This window comes from Carettochelys insculpta, chromosome 3 (genome assembly GCF_033958435.1).
Source record: "Carettochelys insculpta isolate YL-2023 chromosome 3, ASM3395843v1, whole genome shotgun sequence".
Lineage (NCBI taxonomy): Eukaryota > Metazoa > Chordata > Testudines > Carettochelyidae > Carettochelys > Carettochelys insculpta.
Genome location: NC_134139.1, coordinates 944352 through 970388, shown reverse-complemented (window position 1 = coordinate 970388; position 26037 = coordinate 944352). Strand labels below are relative to the sequence as shown.

Sequence of the window (26037 nt, the reverse complement as noted above, 5' to 3'; positions counted from 1 at the left end):
TACCCGCCCGCAATCCACTTCTAGCATTCAGAAAAAAAATTCTCATCAGAACAGCTTGGTCCCGGAGGGCCAGGGCCTGGCATATCGGGGCCTGGCGCGGAGGGGACTTGTTCCAGCTCTAAGTGAAGAGATCCAGGCTGTTGGGAAGAACTTGCTCAGGCCCCTGCTCGTTGCCCCTTCCTCTTCTCCATTCGCCTCTTCCTCCTGGGCCTCCAGCTCCTCTTGTATCACCCCAGATTCCGGACCAGGGCCTGCACAAGTGTCATAATTAATACTGATTTCCATGGTGGGGTCGCCCTGCAAGAAGCATGTGCAGCTGTTCATAACAGCAGCAGATCTGTGGAGATGACCCTGACTGCTGTTGGCTTCCCAGATTCTGTGATAGGCCTGCCAGAGTTCTTTCACCTTCACCCGGCACGGCGTAAAGACCCTGGAGTAACTTCTGGTGTCCATCTCGCACGACAGGTCACCACAGATTACTGCATTTCTCTCGGCCATTTGAAGTCTCCTTGCCACTGATTTGCCTCCCCAAACTGAAAAAAGACCCAGAATTTCCTGATGGGTCCACACTGGAGCTCTCTTGCAAGTCTGAACACAACTAGGCAGATCAATATCCTGAGTGCTCATGACTGCAGGAGACTGCTACCAAGGCAACTGCTACTGATGCGATGTGATGGGTAAAATAATTTTTTCATTGGGGGTGCCCTTTATATTTGCATGCCTGGGTGCTGAGAAATTCAAATTCAAATTTAATCTAAAATTTGCGGGATTCCTGTGACCTTCTTCCTATGCACCTGGATGGAGAGCATCAGAGAAGGAAGTGGCCATACCTGGCAGGTAACTGCGTAGCTTTGTGAGACACATGCGGTAAGCTTCTGGAGGCTAATAAATTTGATTTAAAGACATGGCACTTCCAGTCTGGCCTTTATTTGAAATTTTAAATTTGAACTTGACGATACACCCATTCAGTTCTGACAATGATATGATATCGATATTAGTACTCCCTAAATCAAGCTAGTGGTATTTACAGTGAAGACAGTGACATTTTAATATTGAGATAATGGCCTTAAACTTGAATTTATCTTGTGGTATACACACAGCCTGAGACATCTTGCCTTATTTTCACTGCAGTCCCACAGATTGCCAGGCAATGGTGCCAGTGAAGTTCTGCAATGCAGCAAGCAAGCGTGTCCATAACTTGACATTGTCTTTATTCATACAATGTTTGTAATTCCTGAGGATTCACACATAAAATTCTCCTAACAATTTACAGCCTTACCTTTATTTTGTATTTATTCTAATTCAGTAGGATGAGGCTAGTATGTGCTAGTTTCACTCTCCTTCTGCTAAAACAGATCCCATTACAAAGCTACATATTGTCACAGAAACGCTATCAGAATGTAATAAATAGATACATTATGACAAAGGTTTTATTGCCATGGGCTGCAAAAGCATTATTCATCTGTGGTTTTATTCAGGTGCATATTTTAATTTGCAATCTTGTGACATCAGGCTGCCCTTGTATCACAATCCCAGCTGTACTTATTTTGGAGAGAAAGGAAAATTAGAACAAAAATTGCTGATACCAAACCATTATCTAAGACAGTTTTTCTGCAAACATCACAATTTCAAAATCCAATCTCACAGTCTACCAAGATTAAAGGCATATTTCTTGGCTCATTTGTAAAGGAAGAATCTCAGCTCTCCCAAAGCAGAAACAGAGAAGAAAGATTAGCTGGGGTGTGGAGGGACCCACATGAGTATCAGTGTTAGTACTGGAGAGAGAAGGAGTCAATTTCATAGAATTAAATATTGTTTAATAGGCTGAATTTTTTCCACTTGAAAACAACTTTTGCTGAGTACTGACTGATGTCAAAAGAATCACTTAGCAGATTTTAACAGCAGGGATTCAAAGAAACTAACATTCTTGACACATTTTTAGAAAGATTATTGAACATGCCTGATAAATGTGTTTTATCCCAGAGCAGTAATGCTTGCTAGTGTCATTATAGTTAGAAATCCAGTCTGCATAAACTCTTTTTTATACGGTCTCCATAACAAATGTCTGTTTCTAGGCCAACCATAGCAACTTCAGCTGAGAATATATATTTTATGGGCAAATTTTTTTTTAAGTATTTTAGCTCTTTGTACGCCAGCAAACACACAAACCCCCTCACCTTTTTTTTTTTCCATTTCAAATACTCCCTCCCTACAAGCAAATAAAAGGGAATTTTAAAAAATCAGAACCTTTAAGCAGCTGAAGTATAACAGTATTTTTAGAGCAGTGATGGGCAATGCAGGCTAATGAGTCAGCTGCACGAGTGGCCTTCAAGACCATCATAACCAAGATGCTCTCCCACGGTAGGGTAGCTTTGCTAACTGTGCATGCGTACCCATAGTTTGTGGAGTGTGCCAGTTGAACAGTAGCAGATGAAGAGGGAGCACACAGCTTTTACAACTAATGTTTTGTGTAACCAGTAAGCACCTCACTTCATGCATCTTTGCTTTAAATGCATGTCACTTTAGTAACACCGATAGGAAAAAACCCTGTGCAGATGGAAACTAGTAGAATCTGCCAACTGCGCACATTTACGAACAAAATGTCTTGTGCACGCAGGACACACACAACTCCAATGGACTACAGGCAGACTGCAGGCCACAGGTTGTCCACCACTACTTTAGAGGCAATGGATAGCTTGCCTGATTTGTAATGCAATATAGAACCTTTACGCAGGTAACTGATACCGGTTTACTCTGATTCCAGATGTATAACAAAGATGTGGTAAAGGTTTTTCAAAGGGTGGCCCAACAGCAGGGAATGAATTCCATAGGAATGAAAGACACCTGCAGAACACACCACCTTCTCCTCTAAGTACAAGGTGCACTCTGTGTACCTTGCTGTCTTTCAAAACACACAGTAGCACGCCACTGAGCACACTTCTGCCTAGGTAGGGGAGGAGAGAAGACAGGTTGCTCAGGGCACTACAGGAAGGTGCTTGGATACTACAGTGTTGATCAAAGTATAAGATCACATACAGAAGAGAATTAAGAGAGATTGTTCAGAGATCATTGTGAAACACTGTGACGGACTCATTCCCCTTGCTAGGGGAATAGGTTTTCACAACCCATTCCTAAAAACTGATGGCCCTGCTGACAGATTTAGAAAAGACCACATACCGTCAGAGTATGGAAAGGGAGCAACTTATTTATCTACAGAGCTGGGCAGTCAGATCAGAGTGAGGTTAGAAATGGGAAAGAGGGGAAACAGCTGCATTCATGCAGTAATTAAAAGAGGATTTCAGCCTCCAAAGTGGTCAGGGTATTTACAGGAACACTTATAATTCACAAATCTTTCTAAAACAATTGGCTGAGATTTAAATGTGGGCTAATATACTTAACCTTACTATCAACAACATTACATACATGGTGCTTTCCATGCACGTGTGTAATACATGAGAACATCATACTGTATTTAATTTTAATACATACATTCTCTGACATCATATAATAATTGTCCTCAAGTCAATAACTTGCATTCAAAGAAGGCACCTGTCAGTTCTGTCACTGACACACACACACACACACACACACACACACACACACACAGCACCAGACTCTTCCAATCAACCAAAACTGTTTTAATCTTAACATCAGAAAAAACTATATTCAAAAGATAACTTGGCTCCACCAAAACTAACCAGTTCTAACCGCAATTCTTTTCTCCAGGAGCCTAGAAACCTCCTACTCAAGAGTTCTCAATGCAAAATACACAGTTTGTATGGGCATTTGTTCAATTTGCACTGATTGTGTTTTACATAACTGCAATATAAATGGCAATTTCCTGCAATATCTTCGGGAGATGTTCCTGTATTAAGTGTATGTGCCATTGTGAGCAAGGGAGTGCATGTAATTCCAGGGGAAGGATATAAGATCCGCGGAAGGTGATTAAACTAATTCACTCAGGTTGTAACACTTCCCAAGGGGTGGGAAAGACATATACTAGGGATGTTAAAGAGGGAGTAATCCACTTGTCAACACTACCTGCCACTGTCTACATGAATCCTCACTAAAAACAGTTAATTTCCTCTTTATTCTACACTATCAAGCCAGTAAGAGAATTGGTTCCTTCTAACAAATCACTGTCACAACAGGAATTGCTGCTACAGGTCTGCCAAAGCACTTTGTACTGTGACAGTATAGATTGCTTTAAAAAATAATGACTCTCTTATACAATATCTGAGAATTAGATCTCTGAGGTAGCTCAGACGACTGCAGAAAGTCCTGAATTTTCCCATCAAGGCTTACGTGTAGATGTGCTGTGATTTCTTTTTCCAATTTGCAATTAATTTCTTATTGTTACAAACCCTGATATATAATGAACCAAAATAAGAGATTTGCAATATAAATAGTCAAGCACCCCCAAAAGATTTGGTATATAAAAATTTGAAGTTAGGAAACTAACTGATATCATAAGAAATGCAAAACCCAAAAACTAGGAGGCTAAGGCACTGATCAAGTACACAGTACAATATAATCTATTACAGAAAATTGGAAGCAAAAAGAAAATAAATAACCAAAATCTGAACACTAGCAACATGTGTAACTTATTTAGTCTTCATGCTCAGAGATACGTCAAAAACCCAAATTAGAGGCAATTTCCAATTTTTTTTGTAAGTATGGAAATAACATTTCAAGTCAAGAGAGCAACTTGATATCTGTTATTGTATTGACTTTCACATATTCAAAACCAGGAGACAATTTGGTATCCCTCAACACTGCAAACAAAGCAGAAAAATTCTGAAATGTTCGTTATGAGACCTACTAAGATGGTAGAGGAAGAAGTGTAGGTTAGATATTAGGAAAAACTACTTCACCAGGAAGGTGGTGAAGCATTGAAGTGCCTTGCCTAGAGAGGTGGTAGATTCTCCATTCCTTGAGGTTTTTAAGTCCAGGCTTGACAAGGTCCTGGCTGGGATGACTTAGTGGGGGTTGATCCTGCTTGAAGCAGGGGGCTGGACTAGATGACCTCCTGAGATCCCTTCCAGCCCTATGATTTTATGACTCTACAGTGAGCCAAATCAATCTCAGGTATGAAGCTGGACAAGCCTACTGATTTATACCAGACTAAACTAATGGTAGGTATCAAAACAAAAAAGCAGTCCAGTAGCACTTTAAAGACAAACAAAATAATTTATTAGGTGATGGGCTTTCACTGGACAGACCCACTTCTTCAGATCATAGCCATACCAGAACAGACTCAATATTTAAGGCACAGAGAACCAAAAATAGTAATGAAGGTTGACAAATCAGAAAATTATCATCAAGGTGAGCAAATCGGAGAGCAGAGGGGCAGAAGGGGGGGAAGGAGAGTCAAGAATTAGGTAAAGCAAAATATGTAAGAGAGTTCCTATAATGAGATAGAAAATTGCCATCCCGGTTCAAACAATGTGTTAATGTGTTGAATTTTAATATAAAAGAGTTCAGCAGCCTCTTTTTCCAAACTGCTATGAAAATTCCTCTTCAGTAAAACACAGACTTTCAGGCCATTAACAGAATGGTCCACTCCATTAAAGTGCTGACTGACAGGTTTGTGAATCAGGAGTGTTTTTATGTCTGTTTTATGCCCATTAATTCTTTGTCTAAGACAGTTTGAAGTCCGTCCAATACACAAAGCATTTGGGCATTGTTGGCACATGATGGCGTATATTATGTTAGTTGAGGAAAATGAGAATGTGCTCGTGATTCTGCGAATAACCTGGTTAGGTCCAGTGATGGTATCCCCAGAATAGATATGTGGACAAAGCTAGCAGCGAGCTTTGTTGCAAGGAAAAGTCCCAGGACTGGTGTTCCTGTAGTACAGACTGTGGTTGTTGGTTGGAATCCTCATAGGGTTGCAAGGTTGTCTGTAGGAGAGAACACGCCTGTTACCTAGGGTCTTCTGGAGCGTGGCATCTTGATTAAGGATAGGTTGTAGGTCTTTAATAATGCGTTGCAGTGGTTTGAGTTGGGGGCTGTAGGTAATGACCAGTGGTGTTCTGTTATTGGCCTTTTTGGGCCTGTCTTGGAGTAGCTGGTCTCTGGGTGTTCATCTGAACTGTCGATTTGTTTTTTTGAATTTCCCTGGTGGGTAATTCAGGTTTATGAATATTTGGTAGAGATCTTGTAGTTTTCGGGCTCTGTCAGCAGGATCAGAGCAAATGCGATTGTACCTAAGGGCTGGACTGTAAACAATGGATCTAGCTGTGTGTGCAGGATGGAAACTAGAAGCATGTAGGTAAGTATTGCAATCAGTGGGTTTCCGGTAGAGTGTGGTACTGATCAGGCCATTCTTGATAATATTTTTCTGATTTGTCAACCTTGATTACTATTTTTGGTCCTCCGTGCCTTAAATATTGAGTCTGTTCTGGTATGGCTATGATCTGAAGAAGTGGGTCTGTCCCACGACAGCTCATCACCTAATAAATTATTTTGTTAGTCTTTAAAGTGCTACTGGACTGCTTTTTTGTTTTGATAGTATATAGACTAGCACAGCTCTCTCTCTGCTACCAATAGTAGGTATGTCTGAACTGTATCCTCCCTTCACAAGAAAGGAATCCCAGAGTCTTGCCTACTGAAATCCTGAAGAAAGCTGGAAAGAACAAAGCTCTCCAGACCTCTTCTGGTTAGAAAAGCAAAGGTAGGGCTTGTCTACGCTGGCCAACTTTGTGGAGGAAAAGTGCCTTGTGGTGACAAAACTGCACGAACATTCACACTGCAATGTGACTATTGTCATAGAAAACGGCCATTTTTGTTGAGAAAAACTTCCAGCTCCACAAGAGACTTTTGTCTTTTCGCTGCCCTGTGTAATTAGCAAATGTGCAGTACAGACACCTTGAGGTGTTTTGTGGCTGATTCTGGCCTCCACAAAGTAACTAATAACTCTGAAACAGCAGCTCTGGTCAGCAACTTGATCTGCACTGCCCGAAAGCCAGCTTCCTGCCCTGCCCCCCTGCAAGCTTCATGACATTCAATTCCCTTGTCCTGAAGTAGGAGCACCTGCCCCCCTCCCCCAATTCTCATGCAGACTGACTTAGCATGAAGTGGTCTCATGGTGTCTTCCCAGGTGCCTATGCCAGGCCATTGCATCAAATGCTCCCCTGTTTGGACCACCATGGAGCTATTGGATCTGATCTGTTCAAGGGGAGAGGAGTTTGTTCAGTCCCAGCTAAGTATAACCAGTAGGAACTGGGAAACATACTGGTATGTTTCTCGATCCTTGTGTGAAAAGGGGCACAAGTGGGACTCACTGCAGTACAGAGTGAAGATTGAAGAACTCAGAGCTGCATATCATAAGGCCAGTGAAGTGAACCAACGCTCCTGTGAGGCACCGAAGACCTGCCATTTCTATAAGGAGTGTGAGGCTATCCTTGGCGGAGACCCCCCCCTTCACCACCACGAGCTCCCTGGATACCTCAGAGGCATGGAGGCAGTACATGGATGTCCTAACCAGAGGATGAAATAACAGATGAACAGGTTGAGGTAGACAAGGACCACAGGCTCCCCCTGGGGTCACTGAGCATGTCTGGTAGCAAGGAACCGTTCTCCGCTGCTGATGGACGTAGCCAGTGTGAGAAACCACCTTCTGCGGAGCAGGAGAGGAGAGGCAGGGAAAGTGTCTGCTGCATGTGGAATACAGGAAAAGTGGGAGACTGAGGCCATGGAAAAGTGGGAGGCCGGCTGCCCTTCTGTGAGCTGCATGTACCCCTGTGCAGCTAAACAGTATGACTGAACAGCATACTGATCCTGTGATCACAATGGAGTCCTGCAAAAGGCGACTATTGAGACTTCTGGAGAGGTACTTGTAAATTTTCTGCTGCCAGTTCCATGTTAGTGCAGCACTGTCCCCTCACTTGTACTATTTAATCATCTGTACATGAATCAAAGCAGAACATAGGCATGATGCATGTGGAACAGGGCGAAAGCCGCGAAATGGGAGACGTTGTGCCCTGGTTTCAACGCTTACTCTATGCAGAGAGATATTTACCTACAGAGAAGCTTGGCATGATCAGAACTATGTTCCTGCAAAGGGAATCTTCTAGTCCCAGTTGGAATCTCTTCTGTCCATAGGCAAAGCCTCCAGCCACCCCTCTCTCATCACGAATACAGTGATTGCCAAGACACGTTCCTTGCCAGGGTCCACAGGAAAGTGAGTGGAAGTGTTGGAAAAGGGGTTTGCTAAGCGAAATGTTACAAAGTCAGAATCAATATTAACAGACTCCTTTTTCTGCACTAGGCTGACTATTAGACTCTGTGACAGCCCCACTCAATGTCAATCTGAAGCACTGCTCCACTTAACCATTGCAAACCTTACGCAAGTAAGATGGCTAAATACTCTTTTCAAGACTGACACAGGCACTCAAGAACCAAAGCCTAAATCATTAAGTCACTTTGGAAAACAAGCTGGATGCCTAAATCACGTAAGGTTCACAATGTTGAGCAAATGTATAATCCCTTTATAATTCAGGCCTTCGCTTCTGTGCTTCAGCTTCCCCTTCCCACTCATGAGATCTCCTTACTATTCACATCTGTAAACCATTTTAAGATCACCGTATAAAAGGCACTAAGTGTCATACAGATCAGTTTGCACAGATCCAAATCCTACAGCTCTTAACTGAACAGACAAGAGAATTCTGAAACAAACGATGTGTCATTTTTACATTGTACACAAAATGCTTATTTGCAAGCACAATGTTTATTTGAATAGCTGGAGGAAGTTGTTTCACTAAATGTCCGATTCCAGAACAGAAGACTACCATTAAAAAGAGACAAAGATGTGGATTGATTCTATCTCCCTCCATAATCCCAAGGTAATAACCCAAAATTGTTTGCAGAAGTCTCTGTGGAGATTTGAGGCAGGATAAGCAGAGATTTGCCCTTTGGAGGATTTTCAAAAACCTAGCCATGTGCATTCATAACATTGACTCTTCTTGATTATTTTAGTCCCAAAAGTAGCATTAAGTGGATGTCTTTAAAACTGGAGTCCTAAAAAGTAGCAGTCTAATTGTGAAGCATACTCAAAGGCTGTTTAACGATGCTAGTGGAAATCTTTAAAATACTTCGGAGATTGAGAGGAAGCCCTGGAGACAAGAGAGTTAGAGAGCATGCACACAATGAACTCACTTGCAGCTGTAGTTCCAGTACCCCTCCAACTACCTTCTGTCCAATCTCAGGGGGCTTCCTGCCATAGCAGGCCAGGACTCAGGGCGCAATGTCAATGTGCAGGGCACTTGTATGTAATTGTGAGTCACAAAGAGATAAAATGCAATTGATCGGGGGCCTCAGTAAAAGTCTGGGAAGCATAGGAGTAGAGCGTTCCTCAGGTGGAAATTGCTATGAAATGCAAAGTTAAAAACGGTGCATAAAATGCTCAAAAAGACCCTGCTCCATTTTCTTCTGGTGACTCCACTCTCAAGATCTTGTTGCATACCATTGGAGAGCTCCGAAGAGCTCATCGCGACCCTTCCCTCATCTGTTCTAGAGCTATGGGAATGCACATTACATCTTACACAGCATGCTACCAAATCACTCAAAAATGCATTTAGGGATAGCTTGGCCTAAGCTCAAGGATTGCCAGAGCTTCTGGACACTCAGTAAGTTTGGGTAAGCTGAGGGTTACTGCAGGGTAGTAGGAAGGAAAGAACAAGAGCCTTCCAGAGATAGAAGGGGTTGACATACGAGATGCATTAAACATCCCAGATACTGAATTAAACCTCCATGTGCTTGAGGTTTGCCAATCGCAGCTTAAAAGTTACTGGCAGACTTTCTCCCCTAAGCACGAGGTATTCACTGAGTACTATTTGGATTTCCATAACCATTCTAGAACAGAAACTGAATAAACAGCTTGTGTCTGATTTGTTTGTGGGGCAGGTGGGAGTGGAGGCCCACATCAAATCCCAGGCACCAAAAGAACTATAAAAATGCTCAAACTATATTTAAATAGATTTCTTTAACATCACACCAGTCCGAACTCCCAGGAGGGCCCGCCTTTTGGACTTCAATAGGACGCAGGTCAGGTACTAGGTCTCCATGCACACAACTCTTTGCAGGGCCAAGTCACCAGCTTTTATTCCCCAGTGTCACATGCTGAGAAGCTGCTTTTGTCTGTTTTCATTCAGTACTATGCTAATTGCTGGGAAGGATTTTCTGTGGGGTGACAATACCTGCACCCTCAACCTTGCTAATAATGCATACACTGATTATCAATAGCTTCTCACATACAGACAAACACGAGTTGTTTTTCTGTGTGCTGATGAGGTGTCATGGAGCCAATTTATAACTTGCCTGTTTCAAAACTGTAGTGATGTCACTTAAAAATAACTGGATTTCATTACTGATGCACTGAATAACTTGTTTAGGCCTGGTTGCTTATGTGTCTAAAATGTGTCTAAAATAAATGCATTCTATACAAATCTAGCTGATTACTGTCTCTTCCCTACCTATGGGAAATTCTTCCCACTGAGTTGTGGGCAAATTTCCTGATGCCCAGAAGCTACTTCCTACTCATAATGGCTATGTTACAGGCTCATGGACAGTGTTCCCTGTGAGCTGGATGCTTGCACGACCGCTCATGAGAGATTCAGGACCTGCCCAGCTGATTAGCAGAGTGCCTAGAGTTAGGCTGTACAGCAGGGTTGCAACATTTGCGAGCAGCAGAGGGGTGGGGGGCAGGTGGAGACCGGTGGCGGAGCCATGGGGAGCCGGTCGGTGGCCATGCTGTGCCCCGGCTGGTTCTCACAGCCCTACCGGCGGCTCCCTGCTCCAGAGCCCTGGGGAAGCAGCAGCAGCTACCGGTGTTCCCAGCCCTGGAGCCCTGGGGAAGCAGCAGCAGCTACCGGTGTTCCCAGCCCTGGAGCCCTGGGGAAGCAGCAGCAGCTACCGATGTTCCCAGCCCTGGAGCCCTGGGAAAGTGGCAGCTGCTCACGAATAATTGAATTCACGAATGTTAAACTCGCAAATGTCGTGATCTTACAGTAGTTTCTACTGGTGGTGCACATGTGCATGCCTTGGTGCACACAGGAAAAATATTCCGCACACAGATGGAAAAAGTTAGAGAAAACACTGCTTTAGCATTGGAAAAAGCTACCCTGAAAGATGCTTTCCTGTTCCTGCACGCCCCACTGCACATGAATATATATTTTGCACTTCAACAGCATGTTCCACCTGAGGATTTCAAAGCTCATTATATATACGCACACTAAAGATTCAATGACTTGCCCAAAGGGAATATTGTGAAGAGATTGCATGCTTAATCTAAAAATTTACAGAATGAAAACATGATCCACACCCTGATCAAATTCAACTACAAGCCTACCTAGCTAACCAGTAACTCTTGTCACTATAACAACAAATGAAAACTGCTGTGAATACTTAATTTGTCAAACAATTGAAAAGTATTCTTACTTTTGAATAGCTGCTTAACATAGAAAATGGGATCTTGAACTTCACTAATTTATGCTGTACTTGTGCTACAATCCTGGGAAGGTCACTCTGGTTGACCTCATTACAAAAAAAAGATGGTTAAAACTTTCCAGTGTTAAGATTTTTTTAAAATAAAGGGTGAGACAGAAGTGCTGTCCAGTAAAGGGATTTGGGTACGCCAATCTGCAAACAGTTCCTTTTCCTCCGAAAAAATCTGAAATGCACAGAACTGTTAACACAAACAAGCAGTGCTGTAGCACTTTAAAAATTAACAAATTTATTTATTAGGTAAGGAACGTTTGTGGGTAAAACCCACTTCCTCAGACCTGGCCACCTTTCTTGTGTATTATATGTAGCCTAGGAGGGTGGTATACTCTAGTGGTGCAAAGCTTTACATCTTCCCCTTTCCTGCATCTCCTCAGGATGACAGAGCAATAACTTCACATGCAGACAGAAAACCCATGTTTATGTAGCACACTTATGTGTGAGCATTCACTGCAGTATTGCACATGGATGCATAAATAGATGTTATGGAAGACGTGTTTGCTGAAGGAAAGGAAGAGGTAAGGTTGATTGGACTGAAGTCACCCTGTACAGGTATAATTCTGGATAAAAGGATGATATTCTCTATGGGTATACTGGCAAGGAGTTTTAGTGTTCAGGCTGTAATTACTTGTCTTTGTTGTCTGTAGCTGCGTGTGCTTAAGCACCATGGGCTTTGAATCAGTTCTCTATCATATTAGAATTGTGACTTATTAAAAGACAAAGTATGAGATCACAATTCAGTTGTACACTTTTCTTCATGGACTACACAGAGTAATGCATTTGCTTGCTGCTGTTAAACATCAGTCTTTTCTATTATTAAGAGATGCAAAGGGGAAGTGTCCCCCAGAATGCAACAGGCTGAACTTTTACTGATGGTACTATGCCAAAGGTTTTTCTGTAAGCTTGTGTGTCCAAGCAGTGTTTGGGTCTCTGGGATGTTCCAGAATGTGTATGTGGGATGACAACTGGATCCCATTCTCTGTAGCAGAAGCTGCGCTGAGATCAGTGGGGCACCATGTGCATGCAAGGAGGTCTGCACACGCACTGTAATAACTTACAGAATTGGGACCATAGCAAGCCCCTGGTTTCTGAATGATTTGCTTTTTATGCAGCCTAACATTCTGAACCTGCTCCTTGCAACGATATAATCAACTCCAGCTGTCTGGAGGACAGGGGGTTCAGCACTTTCTGAAATTCAGCTCCTTCCAGAATGTCTCCAGCTGGGCAAACACAATCACGAGGTAGTTTGAAAATTTAGACCTAACTGCTTTCCAAGAGGAAAACACAAAATTTAGTCCAACACAACCTTTACATTTCCTTATTATCATCTCACTGAGATGTGCCAGTGACAGAAAGAAGTCCCCTGAGTGTGGCATGATCCGAAAGGAGCAGCCAGCTATTTGGATTTGGACTTCCAGCTGTCTATGATAATTGCAATTCCTCTTTCTTCACTGAGAATTATTACTGCTGAAGGTCAATCTGGAGGTACAGATTACCTAGCTAAGAGATTGTTAATGTTGTTTTTAAAACTATATGGTGAGAGAAGCAACCCTTTAATGGTGAGAGAGAACACCACTTTCAGATGACTGTCATTTTGATTGACATTATATAAAATACAATTTTCAAGTGAAAGTGCTTACATTTGCAGGCTTTTGTTATTTCTAAGACACAAACTGTCAAAGGACCTGGGCACTGTACAACGTTAAATGTATAAAGCACATCAATTAGCTTGAATTTTGAGGAAGTTTTGATTAAGCCAATCAAGGAAGTCTTCTAAAGATGAAGAGAATTACAGGATCAGCAACCAGCCACTTACTTTCTTTTCCAGAAACATTTTAGGTGTATTTTAAAAGAAAAGTGAGCTGGGTTAGAGTCTAAGTTTTCTCTAAACTGCAGAGCTGCCCATTAAGCCCTGTGCAGGGGCTCAGGGCTGCGAGGAGTAGGGATGGAGAGGCAACTCTGCCTGCTGGTCCCAGCTTGGAGCACTGCAATGGGGATGTGGGGGTGGGTGGGTGAGAGGCACCTCTGCCTACTGGCCCCAGCACCGAGTTGCCCCAGACTTGCCACAGCTGGGGGAGAGGTGTCCCTGCCGCAGCCCTCACCCAGCCTAGTGCAGGTGTGCCATGGCCATGGACTGGTGCTCTTTCCTGTCCGGGTCGTTAGTGGTATAGGCCCTGGGTGGAGAGATTTTTCTCACTTAGCACTGAGCTTCTGTGATTAGAGAGGGCTGGGGGTAGTACTTTCTCCCCACATCGGCCTCCTCCAACCCCCCTCATCCTCAGCTTCACCCAGAGCACTCTTCCCCACCTCTGAGCCCCACTTCTGCACCCCAAACCCTGCATCCCTAGCCTCAGCCCAGAACCCACATCCCTAGCCACAGCCCTGATCCCAACACATCTCAATCCTCTCCCCCAGCCCTAAGCCCTCCGCCACATTCTTAATTCCTCAGCCCATTACTGGCACACACCATCCGTGCGTGGAATGTGTTTTGTGAAGTGCATCGATATGGACGTTGTGTCACACATCACCACCACATTGGTACACATAACAAAATGCATTCTGCACATGGACAAAAAAAAAAAAAAAAAAAAAAATCCAAACGGCTCTCTGCTTAGGGTGAATATGAAGGAGAGGAAGTTTCAAGCCCCAAAGTTCACTACAGCAAAGCAAGCTACTGAAAGCTGGATGATGCCTGTAGGGATGTTGTTGCTGCTACTGACAAACAGGCAAAAGGAGGAAATCTGGGAAGTACCCAGGGCCTATACCACTAAGGGTCTCACAAACTGACAGGGCCAACTTAAAAACTCATTTCACCACTTTTTTACAGAGCCACTAGATCTCAGGCCTCTCAGGCCACACCCACTCATGCAGTTCCCCCTCAGATTCTACACCACTTGCTAGACTGTAGGAGTGATTACAGTTATGGCTGCTGGTTACCACAGACCATCTAACCGTTGCAGTTTAATCTGATGCACAAAGGGGGTTACGTGTTTAAATGCTTGTGAATCCAGACGAGATGATCATCCTCACTCTATATTAGTTACTTTAATTTAAAAAAAAGTCAAAGTTCAGGTTGTCTAAGAACATAGAGTGAACCAATAAGCTGATATAAAAGCAATGTTTTTCTTTAATCCAGGCATCCGAGGACAGAAAGAACTGGTGAAAAACTTTCTATTCCAGAAAATATTGAATCCTGGATTTGTATGGACTCAATGTGCAGGCAACTAAATATATATATAAAAATTCATAAAATAATCACACTGTACAGTAGAGCCAACCTATGCGTAGGTTGTGTTCCTGGGCAACCACGTATAAGTCAAATTTTGTGTAAGGTGGGACCAGGTGGGGGAGGGGCCCTGCTGTCCTTGGGTTCCCCAGTCCTGGCTGCACCTGGCTCCCTGTTCTTGTGAGCGGTGGGGAGCCTAGAAACAGGTGCAGCAGCGCTGGTCAGTTTCCTGGCTCCTGGGAGTGACAGGGAGCTGGGAAGCAGGCAGCAGCCTGGCTCTGGGCTCCCCTCCACTTATAGGAGCCAGGAAAGTTACCAGCGCTACTGTGTTGGTCAGTTTCCTGGCTCCAGCCAGTGGCAGGGAGCTGAGAAACTGATCAGAGTTTCTGCCTCTGGGCTCTCCATCACTCACAGGAGCCAGAAAACTGACCAGTGAAGCAGTGCTGGTTACTTTCCCGGCTCCCGCAAGTGGGGGGAAGCTGGGAGCCAGGCTGATGCCTGGTTCCCAGCCGCCCACCACTCACAATTTCGACTTGAGTTATTGAAAGAAATGCATAAGTCAAAAGTCTACTGTACTTAACAGCTTGCTATCCTTCATCTTTAACATACTAATTCACTTCAAACAGTTTAAAATATACCATCTTACCAGTAACAGTGAATATAAATTAGAAGAATGGTGGTAAAACAATCAGTTACTTGAGACTGGATCCTGCAAACACTCACGTGAGATTAACTGAAAGCACTGCAAACAGTTCTGTTGGCTGTAATGGAACTATTCAGTGTGTACAGTTAAGCACATGTGTAAGTCTTTGCAGAACTGGGGCCTAATATTGTAGCTGTAAAGATAATTAAATGGATACCTTTAATTTTTTTAACTGACTAGAAAACAATGGCTTCACTGGGAGCTGAACTGGGAACATATACAGGGAAAACTATTATTAAACAGACTCTATGAATAAGGTGCTGTCAAAAGTACAAATAACGAAAAAGAAAAGTGTTTCCCACTCCATTAGCCTTTCAGCTGTAGTAATTTTAGCTCTTGTTTATAACTATAGTAGATACAAAATGTTAATACAAAATGGGATTTTCATGTTACCAGAATCAGCATTAAGAAAGAAGGGAGTTAGGCAAACTTTTCTTATGCTATAAAAATGTGGTCTGTTCTCAAGACTTACATTTGTTGAAAAAGCTGCTTTGCCTGCATTGTTGTATTGTCACACTACATGGAGCAGAAATGCAACAACGTGTCTCTACAGCCCACGCCAGGTTCGTACAGCGACAGCCACTCCTATTCACTGGTAACGAGACATAGCCTGCGGACAAAGATGCAACATTGTGAAGATATTTTTATTTTCAGGTTGAAAACATCAGCCAAAGAGACTTTGAAGAGTTGATTTATGTAATAAACCCACAATTATCTCAGCAGACTTCTGCTTTCCGGCCCTGGGTTACGTGAGTTGTGGTACTTGGGGAGAATAGAGAGTAATGATACCATACACCGATATATTAAAAAAACAAACAAACAAACAAACAAACAAACAAACACACAATCGGCAGCAGACTTCTTCCATACCACTGACAGAGATTAAAAACAGTCTCTAGTAAAGGAGGAATATTCTCCATCCATCAGGTATGTGACAGTGGTAAATAATAAATACATATATACAGCACCCTCTAAAGAAAATCTGAAGACAAAGCCAGCCCATTATTAGAACAGTGTTAGTCTAATGCCTGCTTAAAGTGCTCATGAGGATCATATCACAGTTTTGTAAAGAATCTTAAAAGCTGCATATAGCAAGGCAGGTTGAGAGAACACATTTAGAAAGCGTGGCAGGAGATGTCTGCCTACAACTGAAGGGTCCTTCCTATCTGCTGTCAATTTTGCTTGTATTTCCAGATTTGCAATTGCTTCTGGAGCCTCTGATAGCTCGAGTAGCCAAAAATGCCGACATCCTCCCCACTGCCCATATGTTTGGCACAAAGGCAGTAATTTCTCTCTCGCGCAGACCTAGCCAATTATTCATGTCCTTGTCACCCGCAGAACAGATTAATGCAATGCACAACATAAGGACCAGTCAGAAGATGCAGCTGTTGCACAATACAAGCAGCTGTTTTATTAATTATGCTAGCTACAGAGAAGATATCACATCAGTACGCCAGGGAGTGCTATGGCCTTACTTGGTTTTAGCCACAATTTGAGGTGCTAATACTGATTTTTAAAGCTGTACATTGTTTGGGTACAGAAGCTGCCATACAGCAACTGACAGCATCTGATCTATTCCACCTCTCTGACTCTTGAAAGTAACATCAGACAGAAGAGTAGAGAAAAACCCACATTTCTGACTCATAACTGCCAGTATAGATGCAGCCATGTCAAAGGAAAAATGCTTCTGTTGACATACCTAATGACATACCTAAAGTCGTGTCTAACTAATCTATTAGAATTCTTTGAAGGGGTTAATAAACATGCGGACAAGGGGCACCCAGTGGACATAATATACCTAGATTTCCAGAAAGCCTTTGACACGGTCCCACACCAAAGGCTTTTATGTAAATTAGGTGGTCATGGGATAGGAGGAAAGATCCTTTCATGGATCGGGAATTGGTTAAAAGACAGAAAACAAAGGGTGGGAATAAATGGTAAATTTTCACAATGGAGGAGGGTAACTAGTGGTGTTCCCCAGGGGTCAGTCCTGGGACCGATCCTGTTCAACTTGTTCATCAATGATCTAGAAAATGAGGTAAGCAGTGAGGTGGCAAAGTTTGCAGATGACACCAAGTTGTTCAGGACAGTCAAAACCAAAACAGATTGTGAAGAACTACAAAAAGATCTCAGCAAACTGAGTGATTGGGCAGCAAAATGGCAAATGAAATTTAATGTGGGTAAGTGTAAGGTAATGCATGTTGGAAAAAATAACCCAAATTACACGTACTACATGATGGGGTCAAAATTTAGCTACGACAGATCAGGAAAGGGATCTTGGAGTTATAGTGGATAGTTCTCTGAAGACATCCACGCAGTGTGCAGCGGCAGTTAGTAAGGCAAATAGGATGTTAGGAATTATTAAAAAAAGGGATCGATAATAAGACAAAAGATATCATACTTCCCCTATATAAAACTATGGTACGCCCACATCTTGAGTACTGCGTGCAGATGTGGTCTCCTCACCTCAAAAAAGATATATTGGCATTAGAAAAGGTTCAGAAAAGGGCGACTAAGATGATTAGGGGCTTGGAACGGGTCCCATATGGGGAGAGGCGAGAGAGACTGGGACTTTTCAGTTTGGAAAAGAGGCGATTGAGGGGCGATATGATAGAGGTATATAAAATCATGAATGGTGTGGAGAAAGTGAATATAGAAAAATTATTTACCTTTTCCCATAATACAAGAACTAGGGGACACCAAATGAAATTGATGGGTAGTAGGTTCAAAACTAATAAAAGGAAATTTTTCTTCACACAGCGCACAGTCAACCTGTGGAACTCCTTGCCGGAGGAGGCTGTGAAGGCCAGGACTCTATTAGGGTTTAAAAAAGAGCTTGATAAATTTTTGCAGGTTAGGTCCATAAATGGCTATGAGCCAGGGATAAAGTATGGTGCCCTAGCCTTCAGAACAAGGGCAGGAGATGGATGGCAGGAGATAAATCACTTGATCATTGTCTTCTGTTCTCCTTCTCTGGGGCACCTGGCATTGGCCACCGTCGGCAGATGGGATGCTGGGCTTGATGGACCTTTGGTCTGACCCAGTATGGCCATTCTTATGTTCTTATGTACTTGGGGAGGTAGTGCTTCTACACGGGCAGAAAAAACCTGCCATTGTATGCTTCATCTACACTACAGGGCAAGGGCGATAGTCTCTGAAGAACAGCCTTGTCTTAACCCAGCCTCCAGTTGCTAATGGCTGATAAAGGAGGCAGAGCTTTTCTAAAAGCAGATATCTGACTTGAATTTACTTCCTAATTCTGCTGATCTTCAGAGGACAGGATAAGTCTTGTTCACCCATGCTTGTCCCCAGACTAAATGAAGTTGAGTGTATTTTTACTTATACCCTAATGTGGGATCACTTTTAAATTTGAGCCAATATGTATAAACTCTGCCATGAAACCTCTAGCGGTTCCATGCCAGACCCAAGCCTGGATGAATGAGGAGGGTAGATCAGATAAGTGTTGATGCACTAATTGTGGAACAACAATATGCATGAAATCTGCTACCAGTACGACACTCATTAAATGAGGAAGGGAAGCATATGAACTGAGTATGAACATCGATAAAACCAAGACAATGGTATTTGGAGATATGGAAATAGGAAGGAAGATCAGTGTAAATGGGATCAAACTAGAGGATGTAGAGAAGTTCACATATTTGGGGAGCAGCATGATGTTATGATCTAGACTGCAAAAAGGAAATAGTGACTAAAATAGCAAAAGCAAGAGCGAGTTTGAAGGTGAGGGACAAGATTTAGAAAAGTAAAGTGATTACCTTAGGAATAAAGCAGAGTGTCTTCAAACCTGTGTATTCAGCAGCATGTTGTACGGATGTGAAAGAGGTGCGAATGAAAGATTTGAAGAGAAGAATATTGGCATTTCAGAGGAGCTTTATAGAAAGATGGTGATGTCCTGCTAGGAGTCTACTACAGGCCGCCTACCCAGGTGGAAGAGGTAGATGAGGCTTTTTCTAAACAACTAACAAAGTCATGCAGGGCCCTGGATTTGGTGGTGATGGGGGACTTCAACTATCCAGATATATGTTGGGAAACTAACACAGCAGGGCACAGACTATCCAGTAAGTTCTTGGATTGTACTGGAGACAATTTTTTATTCCAAAGGTTGAAAAAGCTACCGGGGGAAGCTGTTTTAGATTTGATTTTAACAAACAGGGAGGAATTGTTAGAGAACTTGAAAGTGGAAGACATCTTGGATGAAAGTGATCTGAAATCATAGAGTTCACAATTCTAAGGAAGGGTAGAACAGAAAACAGCAAAATACAGATAATGGATTTCAGGAGGGCAGATTTTGGTAAACTCAGAGAGCTGGTAGGTAAGGTCCCACGGAAAGCAAAACTGAGGGGAAACACAGCTGAGGAGAGTTGGCAGTTTTTCAAAGGGACATTAGTAAGGACCCAAAAGCAAGCTACCCTGCTGCGTAGGAAAGATAGAAAATATGGGAAAAGACCGCCTTGACTCAACCCGGAGATCTTGCATGATCTCAAAATAAAAAAGGAATCGTATAAAAAAATGGAAACAAGGACAAACTACAAAGGATGAATATAGGCAAACAACACAAGAATGCAGGAGCAAGATTAGAAGGGTTAAGGCACAAAATGAGCTCAAACTAGCTACAGGCATAAAGGGAAACATGAAGGCTTTTTATAAATATATTAGAAACAAGAAGACGACCAGGGACAGGGTAGGGCCATATCTCAGGGAGGAGAGAGAAACAGTTACAAGGAACTTGGAAATGGCAGAGATGCCTAATGACTTCTTTGTTTCGGTCTTCACTGAGAAGTCTGATGAAGGAATGGCCAATGTAGTGAATGCTAGTGGGAAAGGGGTAGGGTTAGAAGTTGAAATAAAAGAACAAGTCAAAAATCACTTAGAAAAATTAGATGTCTGCAAGTCACCAGGGCCTGATGAAATGCATCCTAGAATACTCAAGGAGCTGATAGAGGAGGTATCTGAGCCTTTATCTATCATCTTTGGAAAATCATGGGAGACAGGAGAGATTCCAGAAGACTGGAAAAGGGCAAATATAGCGCCCTGTGATGGAGTGGGGGGGGGGGTGCATGTGTGAGTCAGGCTGGATGTCCGAGGCAAACAGCAGCTCCCAGTGGCTAAGGATGACCCTGGGGCTACAACTGGCAGATAACACCTCTGCCTAAACAAAGAGCAGGGAGGAGCTGAGCTGGGGTTTTTGAATCGGGGGCGGCAGTTAGAGGCGAGGAGAAGGGAGAGCTGGAAGGCAGCCAGCCTGAGGAGGGGAAAGCTACACCCCAGAGGGGCACCCCTCGGGGTCTTCCCCCCAGGACAGGTTGGAAGGACTGTCTCTGGCTGCTATGTTGTTGCTTCTGTGAGAAACTGGACATCTGTTGCCTAATAAACCTGCTGTTGTACCTGCTGAGTGAGAGTCACTCCTGCCAGCGGACGGGGTGCAGTGCAGGGGGACCCCTGAACCCCATCACACTGGTGTCAGAAGTGGGATGCACTGCACCCACGGATGAGCTCCCAGCAGTGGCTGACTGAGCACCAGAGAAGGAAGGAGTCTCACAAGAGCCAGAGGGGGAACAGAGTGGGGGCAGCGCTACCTCTGTGGAGCAAGTGTCTCAAACACCTCGAGGTAGATGGGAAAAAGGTCACGGGGTTCTGGGACACAGGCGCTGACGTGACGCTGGCCCGACCCGGGGTGGTGGCACCGGGCTGCATGATACCCGATTCCCACCTGACGATAACAGGAATTGATGGGACCCCTTTCAAGGTGCCCATGGCCAGGGTGCACCTGAAATGGGGGAAGAAGGAAGGCCCCAAGGAAGTGGGCGTGCACAGCCATTTGCCGGCAGATGTACTGATGGGGGCTGACCTGGAGAACTGGCAAGGTGAACGCCCTCGTGCCCTGGTCCTGACCCGTAGCCAAAGAAAACGAGGGGTGCGCTCCCCAGATTCAGGGGTACAGGCCCAGCCAAAGCCACAGGGGCCAACCCTGAGAGAAAGGGGGCTCCCAAAAACCAGATCTCACAGGCCAGGGATGCTGGAGCCAGGCAGGGATGGGGAAGTAGCCTCCGCTCCTGCCCGAGCGGAAGAATTCCAGGCAGAGCAGCAGAGAGACCCCTCCTTGCAGAAGCTGAGGGAACTGGCCAGTCTCAGCCCAGCTCCGCAGCTGGGGGAGGGCTGCAGGGAGAGATTCCTGTGGGAAAAGGGATTCCTGTACCGGGAATGGGCTCCCAGACGCAAAGCGGAGCCATGGAAGGTCCAGAGGCAACTGGTGGTTCCCCAAAAGTACCGGCGCAGGCTGCTGTACCTAGCTCATGATGTCCCGCTCGCAGGACACCAGGGGATCCACCGCACCAGGAGAAGGTTGTTACAGAACTTTTTCTGGCCAGGGATCTTTGCAGCTGTCCGTCTGTATTGCCTGTCCTGCGATCCCTGCCAGAGGGTGGGGAAGAGCCGGGACAAGGGGAAAGCTGCCCTGCGGCCACTGCCCATCATAGAGGAGCCTTTCCAGAAAGTGGCTATAGACATAGTGGGCCCCTTCAGCAAGGCAACGCGTTCGGGGAAGAAATATATTTTGGTAGTGGTAGATTTTGCCACGCGATACCCAGAAGCAGTGGCCTTGACCTCTATCGACGCTGACACCGTGGCAGATGCACTGCTGTCCATTTTCAGCAGAGTGGGGTTCCCCAAGGAGGTCCTCACAGATCAGGGGTCCAACTTCATGTCGGCCTTACTGCAAAGCTTGTGGGACAAGTGTGGGGTCCGGCACACCTGGGCCACAGCCTACCACCCGCAGACCAATGGGCTGGTGGAGAGGTTCAATGGGACTCTGAAGCAGACGCTGAGAACCTTCATGAATCAATACCCCCATGACTGGGACAAGTACTTACCCCACCTGCTGTTTGCATACAGGGAGGTGCCCCAGGAATCCACGGGGTTCTCCCCGTTTGAGCTGCTGTATGGAAGGAGGGTACGGGGACCCTTGGACTTGCTCAGAGAAGAGTGGGAGGGGACGGCCTCCCCTGAAGGGGAGTCAGTGGTACAGTATGTACTGACCTTCCGGGAAAAACTCACCGAGCTCATGGGCCTGGCCAGGGAGAACCTCTCCATGGCCCAAAGGAAGCAAAAGGTCTGGTATGACCGTAACGCCAGGGCCCGAGCCTATGCCACCGGGGATCAAGTGATGGTCCTTATACCTGTGCGGCGGAACAAGCTGCAAGCGGCCTGGGATGGGCCCTTCAAGGTCGTCAAACAGCTAAATGACGTGAATTATGTGGTGGAACTGTCGAACCGGGCCCACCGCCACCGGGTCTATCATGTGAACATGATGAAACCTTACTGGGACAGGCAGAACTTGGTGCTGGCCGTGTGCAGACACTGGGAGGGGCAGGGGGAAGATCCCTTGGTGGATTTACTCACAAGGACTGGAGCCGGCTCCTTGCTGGAGTCTATTCCCCTCTCAGACCAGCTGACCCCTGCCCAGCAGACGGAGATCAAGGAGGTGCTGCATTCGCATCAACAGCTGTTCTCGGACAGACCCGGACGCACTGACCTGGCTGTCCACCGAATAGAGACAGGCACCCACGCCCCTATCAAGTGTGTGCCATTCAGAGCCACAGGGAGGACGGCTCAGGACATAGAGCGGGAGGTTGAAGACATGCTGGCTCTGGGGGTGATCCAACCCTCGTCCAGCCCCTGGGCCTCTCCCGTGGTGTTAGTCCCTAAAAAAGATGGGTCTGTTCGGTTTTGTGTGGACTATCGCAAGCTTAACGCCATCACTGTCTCGGACGCCTACCCCATGCCCAGGCCTGATGACCTTTTAGACAAGCTGGGGGGAGCCCGTTACCTCACCACCATAGACCTCACCAAGGGGTACTGGCAAGTGCCATTAGACCAAGATGCCCGGCTGAAGTCGGCTTTCATCACTCCTGTGGGGCTCTACGAGTTCTTGGTCCTGCCCTTCGGCCTCAAGGGGGCACCCGCTACCTTCCAGCGTCTGGTGGACCAGCTACTGAAGGGAATGGAGAGCTTTGCCCTGGCTTACATGGACGACATTTGCATCTTCAGCCAGACGTGGGAGGACCATGTGTCCCAGGTCAAGCAGGTGCTGGACCGACTCCAGAAGGCTGGTCTGACTATCAAGGCAGGGAAGTGCAAGGTGGGAATGGCTGAGGTGACCTACCTGGGCCACAAGGTGGGCAGCGGCTGCTTAAAGCCAGAGCCAGCTAAAGTGGAGGCTGTCAGAGATTGGCCAACACCCCAGACTAAGAAGCAGGTCCAGGCCTTCATTGGGATGGCGGGGTACTACCGGAGGTTTGTGCCCCACTTTAGCTCCATCGCAGCCCCCCTCACGGAGCTGTGTAAAAAGGGAAAGCCTGACAAGGTGGTTTGGACCGAGCAGTGCCAAGAGGCCCTCTGCGCGCTGAAGGAGGCTCTGGTCAGGGCCCCAGTGCTGGCAAATCCAGACTTCAACAAGCCCTTCCTGGTGTTCACCGATGCCTCGGACGTGGGGCTGGGGGCGGTGCTAATGCAGGTGACTGACAAAGGGGAGAAACACCCCATTGTGTACCTGAGTAAGAAGCTGCTGCCCCGGGAGCAGAGCTACGCGGCCATAGAGAAGGAATGTCTGGCCATGGTGTGGGCGCTGGGGAAGCTGCAGCCGTACCTGTTTGGACGGCGTTTCACCGTGTACACCGATCACTCACCCCTGACCTGGCTGCATCACATGAAAGGGGCCAACGCCAAGCTCCTGAGGTGGAGTCTGCTCCTGCAGGACTACGACATGGAGGTGGTCCACGTCAAGGGGAACAACAACACCATAGCCGATGCCCTGTCACGCAGGGAGGGCCCCGAACTTCCCCAGGTCACTGGCTAAGTGACCCCGCTCAGTGCGGTCTGGAAGGGGGGAGAGATGTGATGGAGTGGGGGGGGGTGCATGTGTGAGTCAGGCTGGATGTCCGAGGCAAACAGCAGCTCCCAGTGGCTAAGGATGACCCTGGGGCTACAACTGGCAGATAACACCTCTGCCTAAACAAAGAGCAGGGAGGAGCTGAGCTGGGGTTTTTGAATCGGGGGCGGCAGTTAGAGGCGAGGAGAAGGGAGAGCTGGAAGGCAGCCAGCCTGAGGAGGGGAAAGCTACACCCCAGAGGGGCACCCCTCGGGGTCTTCCCCCCAGGACAGGTTGGAAGGACTGTCTCTGGCTGCTATGTTGTTGCTTCTGTGAGAAACTGGACATCTGTTGCCTAATAAACCTGCTGTTGTACCTGCTGAGTGAGAGTCACTCCTGCCAGCGGACGGGGTGCAGTGCAGGGGGACCCCTGAACCCCATCACACGCCCATCTATAAAAAGGGGAATAACCCAGGAAACTACAGGCCAGTCAGCTTAACTTCTGTGCCAGGAAAGATAATGGAGCAGGTAATTAAAGAAATCATCTGCAAGCACCGGGAAGGTGGTAAGGTGATAGGGAACAGCCAGCATGGATTTATAAAGAACAAATCACGTCAAACTAATCCGATAGCTTTCTTTGATAGGATAACGAGCCTTGTGGATGGGGAGAAGTGGTAGATGTGGTATACCTAGACTTTAGTAAAGCATTTGATATGGGCTCTCATGATATTCTTATAAAAAAACTAGACAAATACAATTCAGATGAGGCTACTATAAGGTGGGTGCATAACTGGCTGGATAACCGTACCCAGAGAGTAGTTCTTAATGGTTCCAATCCTGCTGGAAAAGTATAACAAGTGGGGTTCCGCAGGGGTCTGTGTTAAGACCGATTCTGTTCAATATCTTCATCAATGATTTAGCTACTGGCATAGAAAGTATGCTTATTAAGTTTGCAGATGACACTAACCTGGGGGAAGTTGCAACTGCTTTGGAGGATAGGGTCATAATTCAAAAGGATCTGGATAAATTGGAGAAATGGGCTGAGGTAAAGAGGATGAAGTTTAATAAGGACAAATGCAAAGTGCTCTATTTGGGAAGGAACAATCAGTTTCACACATACAGAATGGGGAGAGACTGTCCAGGAATGACTACAGCAGAAAGGGATCTAAGGGTTATAGTGAACTACAAGCTAAATATGAGTCAACAGTATGATTCTGTTGCAAAAAAGCAAATATGATTCTGGGATGCATTAACAGGTGTGTTGTGAACAAGACACGAGAAGTCATTCTTCAGCCCTACTCTGTGCTGGTTAGGCCTCAGCTGGAGTATTGTGTCCAGTTCTGGGCACCACAGTTCAAGAAAGATGTGGAGAAATTAGAGAGGGTCCAGAAAAGAGTGACACAATGATTAAAGGTCTAGAGAATGTGACCTATGAAGAAAGGCTGAAAGAACTGGGCTTGTTCAGTTTGGAAAAGAGAAGATCGAGGGGAGACATGATAGCGGTTTTCAGGTATCTAAAAGGGTGTCATAAGGAGGAGGAAGAAAACTTGTTCTTCTTGGCCTCTGATGATAGAACAAGAGGCAATGGGCTTCAACTGCAGCAAGGGAGGTTTATGCTGGACATTAGGAATAAGTTCTTAACTGTCAGGGTGGTCAAACAGTGGAATAAACTGCCAAGGGAGGTTGTGGAATCTCCATCTCTGGAGATATTTAAGAACA

At 45.4% G+C, this 26037-nt stretch overlaps 1 protein-coding gene across 1 annotated transcript in view; it reads right to left on the bottom strand.

Annotated features, from left to right (window-relative positions):
• The window catches only part of MRPS5 (mitochondrial ribosomal protein S5), a 121006-nt gene that overhangs the window by 81306 nt on the left and 13663 nt on the right, over positions 1-26037 (bottom strand). Inside the window, exon 2 of the mRNA XM_074989186.1 lies at positions 15904-16041. Within this exon, the coding sequence (XP_074845287.1) occupies positions 15904-16041 (138 nt within the window). The remainder of the gene's footprint in view (positions 1-15903; positions 16042-26037) is intronic.